We start from the raw sequence: 18,082 nt of genomic DNA, 5'->3' as shown, positions 1-18,082 counted from the left end.
CCAGACTTCTAGTAGAACTACCACGCTACCCTCAAGCGTAATCACCAACACACTAAGCGTCTCACATCTCAACACGTGTTAAATTTAACACGTGGAATATTTCGGTTGGTGATATCTCTTAATCACAGTTCCATCTCAGCATTTTCTTAATAAATCACCTTTAATAACTCTCTTTTCCGTTAATATATATGCACTCTCCTCTCCGTTTGGTTACTTTTCTTTCCTTCGAGTTTTCTCGAGAACCAGACGGGAAACTTTGAATCTCCAGATCGATTTTTCCCCGGAGAATGCGATCGGAGCTCGGAAACTGGTACGTATCTCTCATTCATTTCACACTAATGCTTTCATCGAACTTTCTTAGATTCAACTCGATGTACTATCTCTCTTCCTGCATTAGAAACTTCTACGAATGTTCCTGTTTGTTTACTGATAAACATTGCTCAATCTCAACGTTTCGTCTCCGATTCCATGTGCCTTAAGTAGTTTTTCACTCAGTTATGGCTGTGCTAGGCTTTTATGGAGCTGATTATATGAAGTTGTAATCGAGTTCTAATGCTGCGGTTTGTTCTTGTCTTGTAGAGTAACTTCGGCTCTATTCTCGGTGTGTTCGTCAACGATCGGAGCATGGGGAAGATGTTTACAGTGTTAGTAGTGTTCTTCTCATTTCTCTCGTTACTCCTTCTTCCATCGGAATCAGCGGTTTCGAGTGTGGATCTAGGTTCGGAATGGGTAAAAGTCGCAGTAGTTAACCTGAAACGAGGACAGAGTCCAATCTCTGTAGCCATCAACGAGATGTCCAAGAGGAAATCCCCAGCTTTGGTAGCATTCCACTCTGGCGACAGATTACTAGGCGAGGAAGCTGCAGGGATCACTGCTCGTTACCCGAACAAAGTTTACTCACAGCTTAGGGACATGGTTGGGAAGCCTTTCAAACACGTCAAGGATTTTATCGATTCTGTTTACTTGCCGTTTGGTATCGTGGAAGATTCTAGAGGTGCAGCTGGTATTAAGATTGATGATGGTGCAACTGTTTACTCGGTGGAGGAGTTGTTGGCTATGATCTTGGGGTATGGATCAGACTTGGCTGAGTTTCATGCGAAGGCTCCGGTTAAGGATATGGTTGTTTCGGTTCCGCCTTACTTTGGGCAGGCTGAGAGACGGGGTTTGATCCAGGCTTCTCAGTTGGCTGGGGTTAATGTCCTCTCACTCGTTCATGAGCATTCCGGTGCGGCTTTGCAGTATGGGATTGATAAGGATTTCTCTAATGGGTCGAGACATGTTATATTTTATGACATGGGTTCGAGTAGTACTTATGCAGCTCTTGTCTATTACTCAGCTTATAATGAGAAGGAATTTGGCAAGACTGTTTCTGTCAATCAGTTTCAGGTTGGTCATTAATGCTCTTATTTTACATTGTATTTTGTGCCATAAGCTCTGCCTAGTTGTGGTAATTCTTTTAGTTTGGTTTTTGTTGCTTATTTGTTGTATATATTCATGTAAATGCAGGTCAAGGATGTTAGATGGGACTCGGGACTTGGAGGACAGAGCATGGAGATGCGCTTGGTAGAGTACTTTGCAGATGAGTTTAATAAACAGCTCGGTAATGGAGTTGATGTCAGGAAGTTCCCTAAAGCAATGGCTAAACTGAAAAAACAAGTCAAACGTACGAAGGAAATTCTGAGTGCAAACACTGCCGCTCCAATATCTGTTGAGTCTCTCCATGATGATCGTGACTTCAGGTATAAAAGTCTATAATGTTTTTTTTTTTTGCATTTTCCCAGGTCACCTAACCTTCTCTGAAAAGTGTTGAAATGATTTCACATGCTTGAGTTTGGATCGTGATTGTTCTATTGTGAATGCGCGTGTGGAGTTTGAACTTACGTCTTCTTGCAGGAGCACGATTTCCCGTGAGAAGTTTGAGGAACTATGCAAAGATCTTTGGGAGAGATCTCTTACACCTTTAAAAGATGTGCTCAAGCATTCAGGTTTGAAGATTGATGATATATATGCAGTGGAGCTAATAGGAGGAGCTACTAGAGTCCCCAAACTACAGGTAAATATTCATGTACTTGAAGCTAATCAATTCGGCTACTTCATCCAAAATTGTCCTTTTGATTTGATATTTTTTTTTATGTTACAGAGCACGATCCAGGAATTTATTGGGAAGCAAGATTTAGACAAGCATTTGGATGCTGATGAGGCTATTGTCCTTGGGTCAGAACTACATGCTGCTAACTTGAGCGATGGAATCAAATTGAAACGTAGGCTAGGTATAGTTGATGGTTCCCCCTATGGTTTCTTAGTTGAGTTGGAAGGTCCAAATGTCAAGAAAGATGAGAGCGCAAAGCAACAACTCGTACCACGGATGAAAAAGCTACCGAGCAAGGTACTTCATTACATTCAAAATCTTTAGAAGCTTAAAAAATGTTTGTCTGTCTTGTAATAATACTGTGTACCTGATTCTCTCACAGATGTTCAGATCCTTTGTCCTTGACAAAGATTTTGATGTGTCACTTGCATATGATTCGGAGGATATCCTACCCCCAGGAATTACCTCCCCTGTGTTTGCACAGTATTCTGTATCTGGCTTGGCGGATGCAACTGAGAAGTAAGAGCTTATGACTTGCTTTTCGTTTAAAGAAAACAATCTTTTTCCAGTAAATGTAACGTTTTTGATCTGGACAGGTACTCTTCCCGCAATTTATCAGCACCTATCAAGGCAAATTTGCATTTCTCTTTAAGTAGAAGTGGGATTCTCAGTCTAGATCGGGGAGACGCTGTCATTGAAATCACAGAATGGGTAGAAGTTCCTAAGAAGAACGTGACTGTTGATAATAACACAACCTCAACAACAGGGAATGCCTCTACTGGAGCTCCCTCTGACGAGAATTTACAAGAAAACAAAGAAGAGCTACAAGCTGATGCTGAAAACAGCAGTGCTTCAAATACAACCACAGAAGAACCAGCTGTGGTTGACTTGGGCACAGAAAAAAAACTGAAGAAGCGAACATTCAGGGTTCCTCTGAAGGTGTGTATTCTGGCTTTACTGTTTCCAAGCTTCTTTTGTGTGTGTCAATATCACTAACCAATTTTATGTGAACATTTGACTTTTAGGTAGTTGAGAAAACTGTTGGACCTGGAGCACCTTTTACGAAAGAGTCTCTTGATGCAGCTAAGATAAAATTAGAAGCCTTAGACAAGAAAGATAGGGAAAGAAGAAGAACAGCCGAGTTGAAAAACAACCTTGAATCTTATGTTTATGCTACCAAAGAGAAGGTACAAATCACTATCTCTCGTCTACTTTATTGTTCTTTTATTGCTAAAATCGTCGTTTTCCTTATTCCTATTATGTTGTTTAGTTAATAACATTCTTCTCAAAACTCAAAGCTTTGGTATTATTTTTGTCATTGTCCAGCTAGAAACACCCGAATTTGAAAAGGTTTCCACCCAAGAAGAGCGCAAGGCTTTCGTTGAGAAGCTTGATGAGGCATGCATCAATTTTCTATTGAACTATGTATGCCATTGGGTTCTAACGACGAATATAAGCGTTTGACGGTGAAGAGTGTATTGTGTGCTTTCAGGTGCAAGATTGGCTTTACATGGATGGAGAAGATGCTAATGCCACTGAGTTTCTGGACCGGCTTGACTCACTAAAAGCCATAGGCAGTCCCATATCTTTGCGGTTTCTTCCCTGCCGATATTTTGATAGAACCTGAGCTCCCTGAAAATGTTCTCACAAACCATTTGTTAATATATATGTACAGGTCAGAGGAGCTTACAGCACGACCAGTAGCAGTTGAATACGCTCAAAAATACCTAACCGAAGTGAAAGAGGTACGTTTTGCACTTTTCAGTTTTCTCATTGATAAAAAAAGGAAACAATCCGGCTGAGTTTCAACCACATTTGCAGATCATAAAAGAGTGGGAGACGAACAAAACTTGGCTTCCGAAAGGAAAAATCGACGAGGTTGTTTAGCTCATCCTTAAGTAAAACACACACACACACAGAGCTCTCTTTAGAAACATGTTGGCGAGCACTGCTAAAACTGCGTTTATTTTTCTTTTTCTTATTAAGGTGTCAAAGGAAGCAGAGAAAGTAAAAAGCTGGTTGGAGAAGAATGAAGCTGAGCAGAAAAAGTGAGTGTTGCTTCATTTTCTCTTTCTTTTCAACGTCTTAAAAAATTAGAGAGAGAGAGAGAGTTAATTATCACAAAACTCTTGTCGCAGGAGTGCTCTGTGGAGCAAGCCAGTGTTCACCTCAGATGAAGTGTACGCCAAAGTATTTACTCTGCAAGACAAGGTAACACAGAAGAGATTTGATAGATAATTATAAAAAGGAATGTTTCATTTAATTTGGGTAATATATATAAAATATAGGTGACGAAGGTTAGTAGGATACCAAAGCCAAAGCCAAAGATAGAGAAAGCAACCAAGAAGGAGAACACATCCAAGGAGGAGGAACAATCAAAGTCCCCAGACTCAACCAGTTCTTCTGAATCTGAATCAGCCAATGAAGAAGAAGGGAGCCACGAGGAGCTTTGATTAACATATTTTTACATCTAATAACAGACTTTTATTTTGTGTGTGTTTTAAGTGTCAAAAAATAGGAAAGGTTAATAAAGCCAAGCTGGGATGAGCAGATATGATTTTATTCCTTTCTCATCTTCTTCCCATTAGAAAAGAAATATTAATGTTCAGTTTTGGTCTCTTTCTTTCATTTGAACTTTAATATAGTGGAATTTCACATTTTTATGTTTTCGTCATAAAATGTCAAGAACCATAGAAAAGAATGCACATATCATTTATCTTCGCCACCTCACACGACACAGCTGAAAATCCAAATAGGATCGTTACGTTAATAGTGGTATCATCCACAAAGCTAAAACACTGAATAACAAGCAGACGCAAAGAAAAGAGAGCAACTTTAGCTACTAGAGCTCTCTGCAATCTACATTAGTTGTTTCCTTACGGGTTGAGACTTGATGGGACTAACGTCGATATTTGATCCCATCGGCGTCGGCTGCTACCCATTTGGTAAAATCCGGTGGTATCGGCTACTGCCATAACCACTCTTCTCGTCGTGGTATCGTCAGTCATGCCATCCACATTAACTTTCTTCACATCAAAAAGGTCACATGGTCACATAAGCACATGATTTCACCACTAAAGGTAATAGCAGTTTCATTCTTAATAACCAATCATATATATCCACGTGTTCAATGCGCAACGGTACTAAACCGACAATACTCTCCTTCGTCTGTCTCTCTAGTCTCTTCAACGTCGCAGTGGCACTCCAACATACTAAAAGATATTATAAACTAATGGCGAAGATAACTTCATGAAATTAACTGTATAATAAAAAAAAATGGGACCCCGGTAACCATAACATAAAATTAACTGTATAATAGTATTAATCAATGTTATCATAAACATTTGACTATAGTCAATTATAATTTATTAATACAAAATTTTATGTTTAAAATAAATTATATTTAACAGTACAAATACTTAATTTTTTCTTTAAATAACCATAAACAATGTTAAAAATTCTTATTACTATACAAAATTATAGATTTTATTTTATGTATAAATATAAAAAATTAATTAAAAAATATATCTCAAATTATATGTCTCAATCGATCGTTTGAGTGTGTCATAAACATCGGCTAAGATTTTTATCTTTCTTAAAATAATTTCTTGTTATTTTTGGTTCACATAATTTCTAATAATAGGAATAAGTATGTCAAAACAGATCTGTTTCAGTAATATGAACCATGTATATTTCATTAAAATATGAATTTTCTTTATTACAATAGCACATGTGCCAAAATCAAGTCTACTTATGAGATTGAATAAAACTAATATGTTAATTATGTTTGCAATAACGTATTGAAATATGCCAATGAAAATGGAAACTTATAGCAAGTTAACACTTATCGAGCATAGGTTTGTACGGGTGGTATCACCGTTTGAGTTATCCAAAAGGACCAAAACTAATATGTCAGTCTAATAGTCTACGGATAAGTAGCAACTTATGCATTAATGCAAACGCCATTCTATATACTAGTTTTATATGGTTAACATTTGTATGTGGAGACAAAACAAAACGAATAGTTGGGGAGAGATTAGATACAAACAATAGAAATTTAAGGAGAGCGTCGGTGTGAAGGTGATGATTAAAAACGCGTGAGGAGATAAAATAGAAGAAGCAGAGAAAAGACACATACCATAATAAACACATTGAAATCAGGTGGAGGATGTCGTTGCAAGCTGTGTTGTACACTTGACACTACAGCTCACGTACACCCAATTCAACCAAACAAATTCAATACAATAAATTTTGAAAAATAATATTTTGGGTCAACAAGTTGTTTATACTCCTTAGAATTAATATTTCTAATTTTCTTATAACAAATCAATTTCAAAATGTATCTGAACTTTTTAAAAGATATTTAGTCAGTCTAGTATAAGTCAAAAGAAATTTTAACAATGGAACTAAGATATTTAACACATCAGTTAACTTGCTTTAACCTTCCCTGGTTTAATACAGTGCATTTTTAGTTTACATGTAACATCCAAACTAAATAAACTATCAATGTAAACACAAAAACAAAAATGTCTCTAATAATTTAGGGACACACGTGGCCGTCTAACAGCATGCACGCGCAAGTGGAGCGGTCGAACAGAGTCCCGAAATATAAAAATAAAAAGTTTAAGAATTTTTTTAAAATATATAGATAAATAATGTAAAAAATTTAAATTTTTAGATATAATGCTAAATTTAGAGCTTATAATTAAAAAAAAATCAGATAAAATTATTAAATTTTAAAATTACTTGATAAAATGTACGATTAATATTTTTTTTGAACATGGTCTAAAATTAATTTGAGACGTCGCTGCACGTACATACATATGTTAGAGCTTGATCTACTGAAGCATTAACTGTATCTTATACTCTTACGGTAGGTAAATCTGACACCTGATCCCAAATCAAGATTTACTTTCAATTAGATCGGCATCTACCGAAAATTTCGGCTTGTTAGCTAGTCAAGGATGAACTTATGAGAAAACCTTTTTTAGAGCTTTGGTCAATTGCAAAATCAGTGTAATTCTAAGAAAAACAAAAGAGAAATTGTAATTATAGTTCGGTATGTAAAGTGTGGTGGGACTTGCAAGTTTCAGTCAATAAGGTTTCGTTTATATGAATGCACCGCCATAATGTGAAAGTGAAAATGACATTGCACCAAACAAAAATATTAATTTCCCCTCATGCATGATTTTGATCTTTCTTTTGAAAAGAAAAAGACTTCAAGCTTTTGATATTCTCTCGGCCTTTTTGTGCATCTTATTTTTCTCTTTAGGACAGTGACTTCAATTACCTTACAAAAGCGTACTACGTTAAAGTTTGCGTTTCATACCCTACTTTCATTTACTAATTACTTTTCAACATTTTTGAAGTGATTATATGAAAACAGTTCTTTTAGTTTAATAAAACGTTAAGGATGCATACGTAGTTTTGATATCTCTCAAACTAGTAAGAGAGTTTCCTTTCTGATGCTTGACACGAGCTATATTTGTATTAATTAATACTGTAACAAAAGCAAAAAAAAAAAAATTGTTAAGTTGATTAATCACACAAGCTACATGAGTATACTATCATTATTATATTCTTTTTTAATTCAGTTGACTAAGAAAAAAAAACTACATAACACATAATGGGACCAGACAACACCATCTCATTGCATTATTGGAGTCTGGTTAGCTTTCACTAAAATAAAAATAATTTGTAGGTTATCTACCAATCCCGAATCGACAAACGACCTATCTCGTTTGGAAATTGAACAAAGTGAAGATAAACGAAAAGGACTATCTGAAGATGATATAACCATTGCCAAAATAACTTTAGTTGAGAAAAATACAACTAAGTATTAACCAGAAATCCCTGACCACAATCTAAAACATGGTATGTATCTATTTTATTAAAATAAAAGTTACGACTTCTATTCTATGTGATATTTTTTTAAATAGACATTTCCTAGAAAATCATATTTTATTTATTTCTAATTAACATTTTGGCATCATTAAGATACTACATCTTACATAATTAACACATATAAAAATTTCATCTATAAAACTGTTTTTATTTTATTTTTATTGCAAAAATTCTGTTGAGAAAAAAATCTAAAATATCTTACTAAAAATTAAATATTTTTATATAATAGTGCATTAATTAACTTTTTTAATTAGTAGTATAATATTATTCAAATCAATGTTAATTAAGATTTTATTATAAATAAAAAACATTTGTATGCTATTTTCGTAAACTTTCTAATTATATTATATATTATATTAAAATAGAAGTATTATATGAATTAAATATGAAATTATATTAAATTAATAAATTAACTTATTTTATTTTTAAAAAAAAATCATTTTAAATATTATTCACCATAAAACGAGTTAAATTTTGTTAACTATATATAAAATTTACTTATTAGATCATGCTATATACTAAAATGGTATATGCTAAAGTATTTTTTTTAAAACAAAAAAAGAAAATATAAATAATCCTAAACATATATCTGTTTTACAGTATAACTAAATAATTTTTTAAAAAAATTTGTATGAAGTTATCTATTTGATTATTTCAAGTTATGGAGTTATTGTACCGAACTATAAGTTATATCTTTTATGTAATAACAATTACTAACAAAGAAAAATATATAAAATAAATATTTATATAATAATAATTTCAAATAAAAACCTAAAAATAAAATTTTATAATTACATTATATACAACATTAAAATATAAATAATATATTTAAAATATTTACGATTATATTAAAATTATACATTTATAAAAATATATATAAAATATCCGAACGTATTAGAAGACGGGTATCCACCAACTGATTTTAGTAGGTCTCAGTTCATATTTATTGCTCTATTAGAAGTATAGAAAGGAGAATAGTGCTATGAGAAAGCAAAGGTACAATTCCCAATATAACTTTTAAAACATGCTCACTCTATTTTAGAAAAAAATTGTTATTTTAAAATAGATAATATTTTGATATTTTATTATCTTTGATTTTACTGAAAATTATGTAACCAATTAGATATCATACTCATTTTGTAATTAGTTGAATGATTTTAAAATAGTAAACTATTTTTTTAAAGAAAAGAATTTTTTTTAATCTTTATGCTTAAGCCAAAACATAATGTATTGCAAAACTGAGGGATTAGATTTTAAGCATCAACACGAAAACAAATCTCAAGAATCAAACAACAAAATCATGACGTTTAACAGAAAACAAAATCATGAGCGAGATGAAAATCGGTACGTAAAAAAAACCTTTAGAATTAGATATTGTCCTGTTAGTTTGAGCAAAAAACAGTGGATGTGCATGAGTAGGTAGCTTCAAAGCATACAATCAATGAAGTGAGTGAGAAACGTACGAACTGATACCGTCGAGTGTATGAAACGTTGATATTGAACTAAAAAATTAATCTGAAGTTTGTAAAAATTGTTGATCTGATTATCCTAAAATAACTTTTCATCATAAGTACTCTTCGATAAGATGGTTTATATATGTCCATAAATACTAATTGCTTCTTGACCGGGTGATTGTGGTCGAGTGGTAAGGAGACGGGACTGAGACGCCAACACGTTTCAGGATTAGTTGTCTATATTTGATACCTCAATCTTTTCTGCGGATTTGACATATGTGCAATATTATCCCATATACTTCCATGTGCAAGTCTTACATATCGATGTGATGTTTTTTTTTTTTTCCGTCAAGTTATTATTTTATTAAAAGTTATGGGCCAAGCCCAATGGCCGAAGCCCAAATACAAAAGCTCACAACACTAAACGGGCAACCAAACAAAACAAACGAAACCGTAAGCCGACAAGGCTACACCGGCCCAAGAGAGAAAGGGTGATGTCGGCCGCCTTCACGCGAACCGCACCAACTCAACAACCACCTTAGAATCGCCTATCGATTCACTACGCTTCACCGGAGCCCATAGACTCCTCACCTTTTTCACCACGAACGCCAAACCTCCCAGGACCGCCTAATGTCGGAGAGGATCAATCGATACCGAGATCTCATCCGCCAGAGTTCAATACGAGGACCAAGAAGGAGGCTTTGCTCAAGCAACAACCTTTGCTCCGGATAGCTTCCATCGTCCTCCGACGAGAAACTCATCCAACAAACCTGAACCCAACTTGACTTAACCAGTGAACGACACAAGAAACTACAGTAAGTAAACCCTAGAAGAAAATAAGGAAGCAAAAGCCGGCAGCCATGGATCTGTAAGAGCCTCCACGCTCCGGAAACATAACCGGCGCCACAGAGCTAAAGGAGCCTCCACAACCCGGGAGCTTTATCGGCGATGCAAGAGCTGTGTAAGCCTCTACAACCCGGATCAAAACGCCGCAGAAATGGAGATCTGACTATCCTATCTCCTCTCTCCTCGCCGCGAATCCAGAGGAAGAAGATTTGCAGAGAACCGGTCTTCCCGGAACAAAACCCTAACCCAGAGCCGCGCGCATGTCGGAGAGAGTCGACAGATCGGAATAAACTCACGAAGACTTGAGCGGAATAACAAGGAAGAGAGCCAACGGCGCCGGTACGCGCCACCGGACGCCGTGGCTGTCTTGAACGCCTTCTCTCTTTCTCTCTCTTACTTTCTCTGCCTTAAATGGTGATATCCAAAAGTCGTCTTAATAACTAATTTTCGTTGTACCATTTACTTAATAACTATCTATTAAATGTCTATTTAATATTTTACTATTCGCAACTAGGCATTGTACATTTGTACTAATATCACCTGGAAATTTGAATTCCCTGTAGACCACATATACCGATTTGCTTCTTCTACAAATCAAGTGTCCCTTCTTTATAGGATTTTATTCGTATAGAATCTTTATTTCATATGAGCTGGCTCATATAGTGAAAATTTGAAGTAAAAAGCTTCCAAGTTTTTTTGTTAAAAAACTACGAGCTCGAGACGACCGAAGTCGCCGCAGAGAAGATCTTTTTTTTTTTTATTCTAGGAATTTATCATCGATGTGATGTTTAACTAATCATAAAAAAATAATTTATGATTTCAATATCCATATCAAATTATCAATCGCTACAATCCGTAATTGGCAACTTCTTGACAGGTGAATAAAAAAAAATAAAAAAACTTCTTAACAGGTGAATTGTGCATGTATATTATATATTACTAGATCGATGTCCGCGTTTTCGCGGATTTGACTGTTTTGTAACAATATATTTATTATATTATTTCAAACTAAAATATGTTTTCATCATTATGTGTTTTTGTTAAATAGTTTTTCTAAGAATAATTGTTTTAAGAAGATAAATATGACTATTTTAAATATTTTTTGATATTTTGTATTGATAATTGTACTAAAATTAGTTATGTATAATATTCATGATTCACTTTTTAATAAAATTACTTAATTTTTGAAGCTATATATAATAATGAAAATTTTGAAATATTTTATATAGTTTACAAATACTTGATTGCTAACAATGATTTTATGAAGCATTATATATATTATATAAATCACATATTTAATTACCATAATTATATTGTACAATATATTTAGATTGTTTGGATACTGATAAAACTATTTCTAGAACTAATTTTCATATTCACAAAATAAATAAAAATTGAAAATCCATTAATAAATCAAATTATAATTTTTTTTCTCAAACTCTATAAATGATCGACTCCTAAGAAAAAATCAATTAAGTGATTTATCATTTAACATCAAATGAAATTTAAAAATTGATTTTAAAAATTAATTTATAAGCTTGTATAAATAAATTAAAACATCTTATCATAATTTAAAACATATGATAAGCCAAGATAAATAATTTTATAAATGTATTTATAAATGATTTATAAAGCATGTATGAATTTTATTAGATATTAATAGTTATTATAATACTTTATATACAATATAAGGCCATATACAAATATAATGCTTTATATAAGAATATAAAATTATTATATCCATTTTAATAAACTTTTTTGTTTACTATTTTATGTAGTTTATAAATATATATAAAAATTGATCAAACATTATTACTCTTTCTATAGTTTCAACAATTAGATACCATAAATAATTATTTGTAATATTATGTAGATTGTTTGGCAAGTGATATTAACTGTTTATAGACTTGTTTTTTTCTTTAAAATATAATTAAACTAAATAAAAATAAATAGAAATTAAAAATTATCGACAATCAACTTATAAGAGTTTTTAAGATTTCATAAATGATCGTAACATAACCAAAAATCTCTTAAATGACTTCTCAATTAATATATTGTAGGATATATATAGCCTTGATTTTAAGCTCTTATAGATAACTTACAAGCTCTTATAATAATTTAAAGTATACAATAAGCCAAGATAAATAATTTGATAAATGATTTTATAGATGATTTGTAAAGCATATAATATGAACTTTAGATGATGTTAATGGTTATTATGATAATTTATGTAAAATATAATGCTTTTAAATAAGAATATAAAATCATTATATTGATTGTTACAAAAAAATCATTATATTGATTTATATAAACGGTTTGTCATTTATTATTTTATATATTTTTTAAATAAAAAAATGATCAATTTATTTCAGTTTCTATAATTTCAACAATTAGTTAACATAAATCATTATTTGTAATATTATGTAAATTATTTGGCAAGTGATATTAATTGGTTATAAACTTACTTTTTCTTTAGATCTAATTAAAATAAATAAAAATTAAAAATCATCAACCAATCAAATTATAAAAATTTTGTAAGAATTCATCTATGATCGACACGTAAACAAAAATCAGTAAAATAACTTCTCAATTAATATATAGTAGGATATGTTAATATCAAACTCCACTAGCTATAACCAAAAACAACCTTGATAGTTGATTAAAAATTACATAACGTAAACAAAAATCCAAAATATAAAATTTGTATAAATAATCGGAGATGAATCGAAACCAATCGATACTATATATACTTAAATAAACCAAAAATTTCTAAAGTAACACTTAGTTAACTACATAAAGCTATATTGAAAAGCTATAATATTAAATTAAATTTTTATTTTTTGTAATTAATAATTGTGTCCAAAATTAGACCGAATTTGAATGAAAATCATACCAAGCTATATTAAAGAAAAAAATATAAATTTTGATTTTCAATAAAATATTTTTTATTTAAAATACATAAAATTTGTTATCCACTCTAACTTTAACTTCAATATATAATTTTTTTTTATTGGAGGGTGAATGGCTTATGGCAATTTAAATTTTGCCCTAACCCCTTCATTTTTATATAAGATTTAGTGTCAGAAAATATTATCAAACTAAAATAAAGGTATGAAAGATTGGAAACTCTTTTTTATTAGGCTCATTTAATTATAAACTAGATCTCGACCCGCGCGGATTTTTGTTTTTATTTATTTTTATATAAATATTTTGTTTTCAATTCTAAATTGGTATATATGATAATATATATATGTGTCTATCAATTTTTAAAACATAATAAGTTTACTGTATATTTTTTTCATTGAATAGATTGTTTCAAATTTCCACATGTATTTGCATCTTCTTATATATATATATTTTCGGATTATTATTTCATTATTAAAATCGTAACCATATATATAAAGATTAGCAAAATATTGTTTTATTGTCATATTCAAAGATATTGTAACATTTCACAAATTCAGAAAGTTTTTTAAAAATTAAACTTTTCGCTTCATAGATTTATGTTATAGAGTAAATAATTAAACATTTAGTTTTTGTTTAATTTTTAAAATAAACTATATAGTTTAAAATTTGTTTTCATTGGTTTAAGGAAGCAAAGATTAATCATTGTTAGATAATATGATTTTTGTTATTTAAAAAAAAATCTTTATAATTTTAAAAGTTAACATCGATAAATATTTAAATATTTAGCGTATAGAGGTATAGTATTACAACATTAAATTATATCTAATTAATTTATACTATCTATAAATCCAATGGATCATCTATTGTTTAAATCCAATTATTGGTAGCCCAATAAAAATTTCTGGTATGCCAAAAATATAAATGATAAGATTAGATATTAAATGTAACATGACTTTTTAAGAATAAGTCCATAAGGTCCATTTAAAAAAAAAAAAAATCACACATGAATCAAGATTGTGACCTGTGTTTTAATATATAAGATTTCTATTTATAATTAAATGGAAATTTTATATTAAATTATGACTATTGTAATTTTCTTAGAATATCTATAACTGTCTACTGAAAATTTTTAACGCTTATTTCAATTTGTATTTGTAATGCAATAATAATTATTTCTTAAAAATAAAATAAAATAAAATAAAATAAGCACAAGATCCACATCTTGAAATAAAACTTGCCTTGTCAGAACTGTTCTCTTTGACTTAAGTGTAGCCCATCTATATAAACATCAACCATGGAACGTGTCAGTGTGTGCATATGATAATATATACAAGATATTGTCATCACATACACAAAAAACAATAAAAAAAAATAGATTCTGCACAGTGTGCAAGTGATCAAATATCTTACAAAACAGAGATCTGAGCTAAATGGATCAGGAGCGCACGTTAAACTTGTTTCCATATGGACTACAAGAAGTAGCAGAGGTCGAAGAAATCGAGGAAGACAACGATAACGAGAGCATGACTTTGTCGTCGGTGCCAGAAAATGAAACGTCGGAATGTTCATCGTCTCCAGAGACGTATCCATCGATTCCTCCTCGGCCTAAAACTCCGAGAGAGCCGATGGAGTTTCTATGCAGATCATGGAGCAGTTCTACGTCTGAGATCTCTCTAGCTTTATCCTCTCAGAAATCTAATAAACAACTCAACAAAACCCATAAACTTTCTGAGTTGGCCGGCGTCACTTCGCCGGCTCCGGCACCAGTACCACCGTCTCTACGGGTAAGCCATCTCTTACTGAATCTTCTATTTTTGTATGGTTACGAGATATCATAAAATACGAGAACTGTAAGACGTAATCATTAATTTCCAATATATGTGTATCCGGGGATGATTGGTTGTGGTCGTAGATGCTCTGGACAGTAGCTACGTTAAAAAATTCACAGAAAAAAATCTCTCTAAAATCAAAATGTGGCTGTAGAGCTTTATTTTCAGAGCAAAAAATTAATGTTTTAAAAAGCTACATCAATGAAAGCTACAGCAAATAAATCTACAGATTAAATTCTATAAAAAAAAATATAAAGCTACAGCTTTTACCAATCATCCAATACATCCACCACAATTTTATTTCATTATAGCATGTGTTACAAAATTAAAAAGAATGTTATAGAAGAGAGATGTATCCGACAACTGAGAATTCAAAAAAATATATATATTAAAACGACAAATTTACTATCACTAAAACATAAATCTTAATTTAAAAGAAAAATCTTGTGTTATTATATTTCATATTTGATAAACTATTTTGGATTCACTACTATTAAAAAAAAAGTTGCAAATTAATGATTTTTTTCTAGTTATTAAAGTGTTTAAGTGAAATTTATTAATTAAAAGATTAAATTTCTAATCCAGTAGTTATAGATGAGTCTTGAAACTGGTTTAACAAAAAATATTTTAAATTCACAAATCATCTCAAAACTTAACTGAAATCAAATGAAAGTACACTCCCTAGTCCCTAGGTGTTAATATTTTAATACATTACTTTTTTTTACATCAATACATTACTAGATTATATGTTTTGTTTTATATTTTTTAGAAATTTAATTTTAATATTTATGTTTTCTTTTGTAATCATTATATTTTTCTTTATAATAATATTTGTGTAAAATATTTTTTTTAATTATTCGTAAGAGGTTTTGGCAATTGCATTGAATTTGTGATGTTGCATTATTATACACTTGTGCCATAGCGATTTCACACATTAATTTTACACTTTATTCCTAAACAATTATTAATTTTTTAAATAACAAATACTTTTATTTAGTAATCAAATAATAATTTAGATTTTGACCCGCGCTTTAAAAACACGGATATGTTTTGTATGAAATTAATCAAATAATAACATATATTGTATATCATTTTTGTATGAACATAAAAAGTCGACAGTTTTTGTGCATAAAAAATAAATTTGAAAAACAATGATATAAAACAATAGAGTATTTTGAAAACTAAACCGGCCGAGGCCGGACCGGCCAGACCGTGACTCGCACTTCTAACCGGTTCCAGATTGTGCTAGAATCGGATTTGAGTTAAACCGAAAAATCTGATAAAACGGTTAAAAACCATAAAAATCTGCTAAAATCAATGATCCGGTTTGATATTAAAACATGATTTTACGAAATTCAAATAAAAAAAATACAATTTTTGTAAAAAAATTCATAAAGATAACATTATTTTAATATCGATATAAATATATTAGTTTTCATTACATTTATATATTATTTTTAATTTTTTTTCAATTTTTTTTTCATATAGTTTTTAGATTCTTATATAAAAAATTACAATAATAATTTTATATATACACATATATGTATATATATATAATTACTTAATTTAAAATTAAATTAAAATTTGAAACTTGATTAGACCGGTCTGACCATTGACCCAATGCCAATGCCCGTCCTGTTTTCAAAACATTGAGCGATAGATAATTATTTTCAATATTAAATATTTGAATAACATTTTTTTACACAACAATTTGTTAATTTAAAACTTAGACAAACATAAGTTTTAAAACTCGTATTACAAATGATGCGTTGCAGTGCATGTACTAATAATTTACCTTGGCTTAGTGCATAGAGATGATGTTATTTTTACAGCATGTAACGTGTTCGATCGAAATACAACACTTTTTTGTGTTTTTTTTTTTCTAAATAATTTCTTTTATGAATGGCACTATTGTAAATATATCGTCGTCATCCTTATGAAAGAAGCTTCTAGGTTTCTGCAAAAACGTTTCCATGGCCGTCATAAAAGAAGTTATTATTATAGGCTGCAATATTGCGGTTTTCTTTTAGATCATTCATCAATTTTGTAGATCTGGTATATAAATTCCATTCAAAACATTCAAAACCCAGGAAAATGGATTATTTTTACAAAACCAATTTATTAACCGAATTTAGCAAAATCGCCACGGTAACTCTCCACCGAGCAATCGATCACCACGGTAACCGAACAATCGATCACCACGTCCGCGTTCCTGAACCTAAAAATATCTGTTTTTGTGATTAAACCTACAAAAATTTGTGTTTGTATCATACTTACACAAATTGTTACGATTTTAAATAAAAGTTAGTCCGGCATATTTTGCTAATTGAATTAGTGGTTACAATATTTGTATAAAACGCATAAAGGTCAGGTAGTACTTATTATTGATATTTAGAAGATGGTTATAAAATAAGTTGGACACAACCTTTATCAGCTGGTCCTACTACTGTTTTAATAGAATGGATTAGGCCCAAACTCATAGAACTCTCCAATCTTTTAAAAAACCCACAAGTTTTAAACCGTGTCTTCAACAGGCGGAAAAACCGGCGAGCGTGGTTCACGCGCGCCGAACAAGTGCCATCGGGAAATGGTTCCACCAGCGAGATTTTGTCAGCGGGAAGATTTCCGGCATAAGTAAGAGGGATAAATCTCGATATGAGAACGCGCATCTTCACACCGCTGTCTCCATTGCGTCTCTCGCGACGGCCATAGCCGCCGTGACAGCTTCGGTAAACCAAGACGGCGCCTTGATGGAATCAAAGATGAGCTCAGCGCTGGCTTCGGCATCTGAGCTGTTAGCTTCTCACTGCGTCGAGCTGGCTGAGCTCTCCGGCGCCGGCCACGATCGCGTCGTCTCTGCTGTCCGTTCCGCCGTCGATGTTCGTGGACCGGGCGACTTGCTGACTCTAACTGCTGCTGCCGCAACAGGTAAACTGATGACCGAATTCAAATGCTGTCGGAGATTCATCTGCGACAACTTCCAGTGCAGATTGAGTTGATTCATCAGTTTGTTTTTTTTTTGGTAATAAGATTTTATGTTTATGTTTTTTTTT

At 31.5% G+C, this 18,082-nt stretch overlaps 2 protein-coding genes across 2 annotated transcripts in view; both read left to right on the top strand.

Annotated features, from left to right (window-relative positions):
• Positions 1 to 207: 207 nt before the first annotated feature.
• LOC106314891 (heat shock 70 kDa protein 17) lies at positions 208 to 4,748 on the top strand. Its single transcript, XM_013752699.1, has 15 exons — positions 208 to 310; positions 580 to 1,386; positions 1,507 to 1,739; positions 1,894 to 2,053; positions 2,141 to 2,386; positions 2,472 to 2,608; positions 2,686 to 3,028; positions 3,115 to 3,276; positions 3,416 to 3,487; positions 3,582 to 3,682; positions 3,765 to 3,834; positions 3,911 to 3,967; positions 4,076 to 4,137; positions 4,228 to 4,300; positions 4,378 to 4,748. The coding sequence occupies exons 2-15, from the start codon at positions 625 to 627 to the stop codon at positions 4,540 to 4,542; spliced, it is 2,643 nt and encodes an 880-aa protein (XP_013608153.1). The 5' UTR covers positions 208 to 310; positions 580 to 624; the 3' UTR covers positions 4,543 to 4,748.
• Positions 4,749 to 14,511: 9,763 nt separating this feature from the next.
• Positions 14,512 to 18,082, top strand: part of LOC106308840 (VAN3-binding protein) — a 4,831-nt gene continuing 1,260 nt past the window's right edge. Inside the window, exons 1-2 of the mRNA XM_013745954.1 lie at positions 14,512 to 14,984; positions 17,564 to 17,957. Coding sequence (XP_013601408.1) covers positions 14,631 to 14,984; positions 17,564 to 17,957 — 748 coding nt within the window. The 5' untranslated portion in view covers positions 14,512 to 14,630. The remainder of the gene's footprint in view (positions 14,985 to 17,563; positions 17,958 to 18,082) is intronic.

The sequence above is a fragment of the Brassica oleracea genome, chromosome C1 (assembly GCF_000695525.1).
Source record: "Brassica oleracea var. oleracea cultivar TO1000 chromosome C1, BOL, whole genome shotgun sequence".
NCBI classification, from domain to species: Eukaryota; Viridiplantae; Streptophyta; class Magnoliopsida; order Brassicales; family Brassicaceae; genus Brassica; species Brassica oleracea.
This window is presented reverse-complemented; position numbering and strand designations above follow the sequence as displayed.

Coding starts and splice junctions, on each gene's coding strand:
- LOC106314891 (XM_013752699.1), top strand. CDS start 625: ATGGGGAAGATGTTTACAGTGTTAGTAGTGTTCTTCTCATTTCTCTCG. Junction 3,835..3,910: donor ACCTAACCGAAGTGAAAGAG/GTACGTTTTGCA, acceptor CCACATTTGCAG/ATCATAAAAGAGTGGGAGAC. Junction 3,968..4,075: donor CGAAAGGAAAAATCGACGAG/GTTGTTTAGCTC, acceptor TTTCTTATTAAG/GTGTCAAAGGAAGCAGAGAA.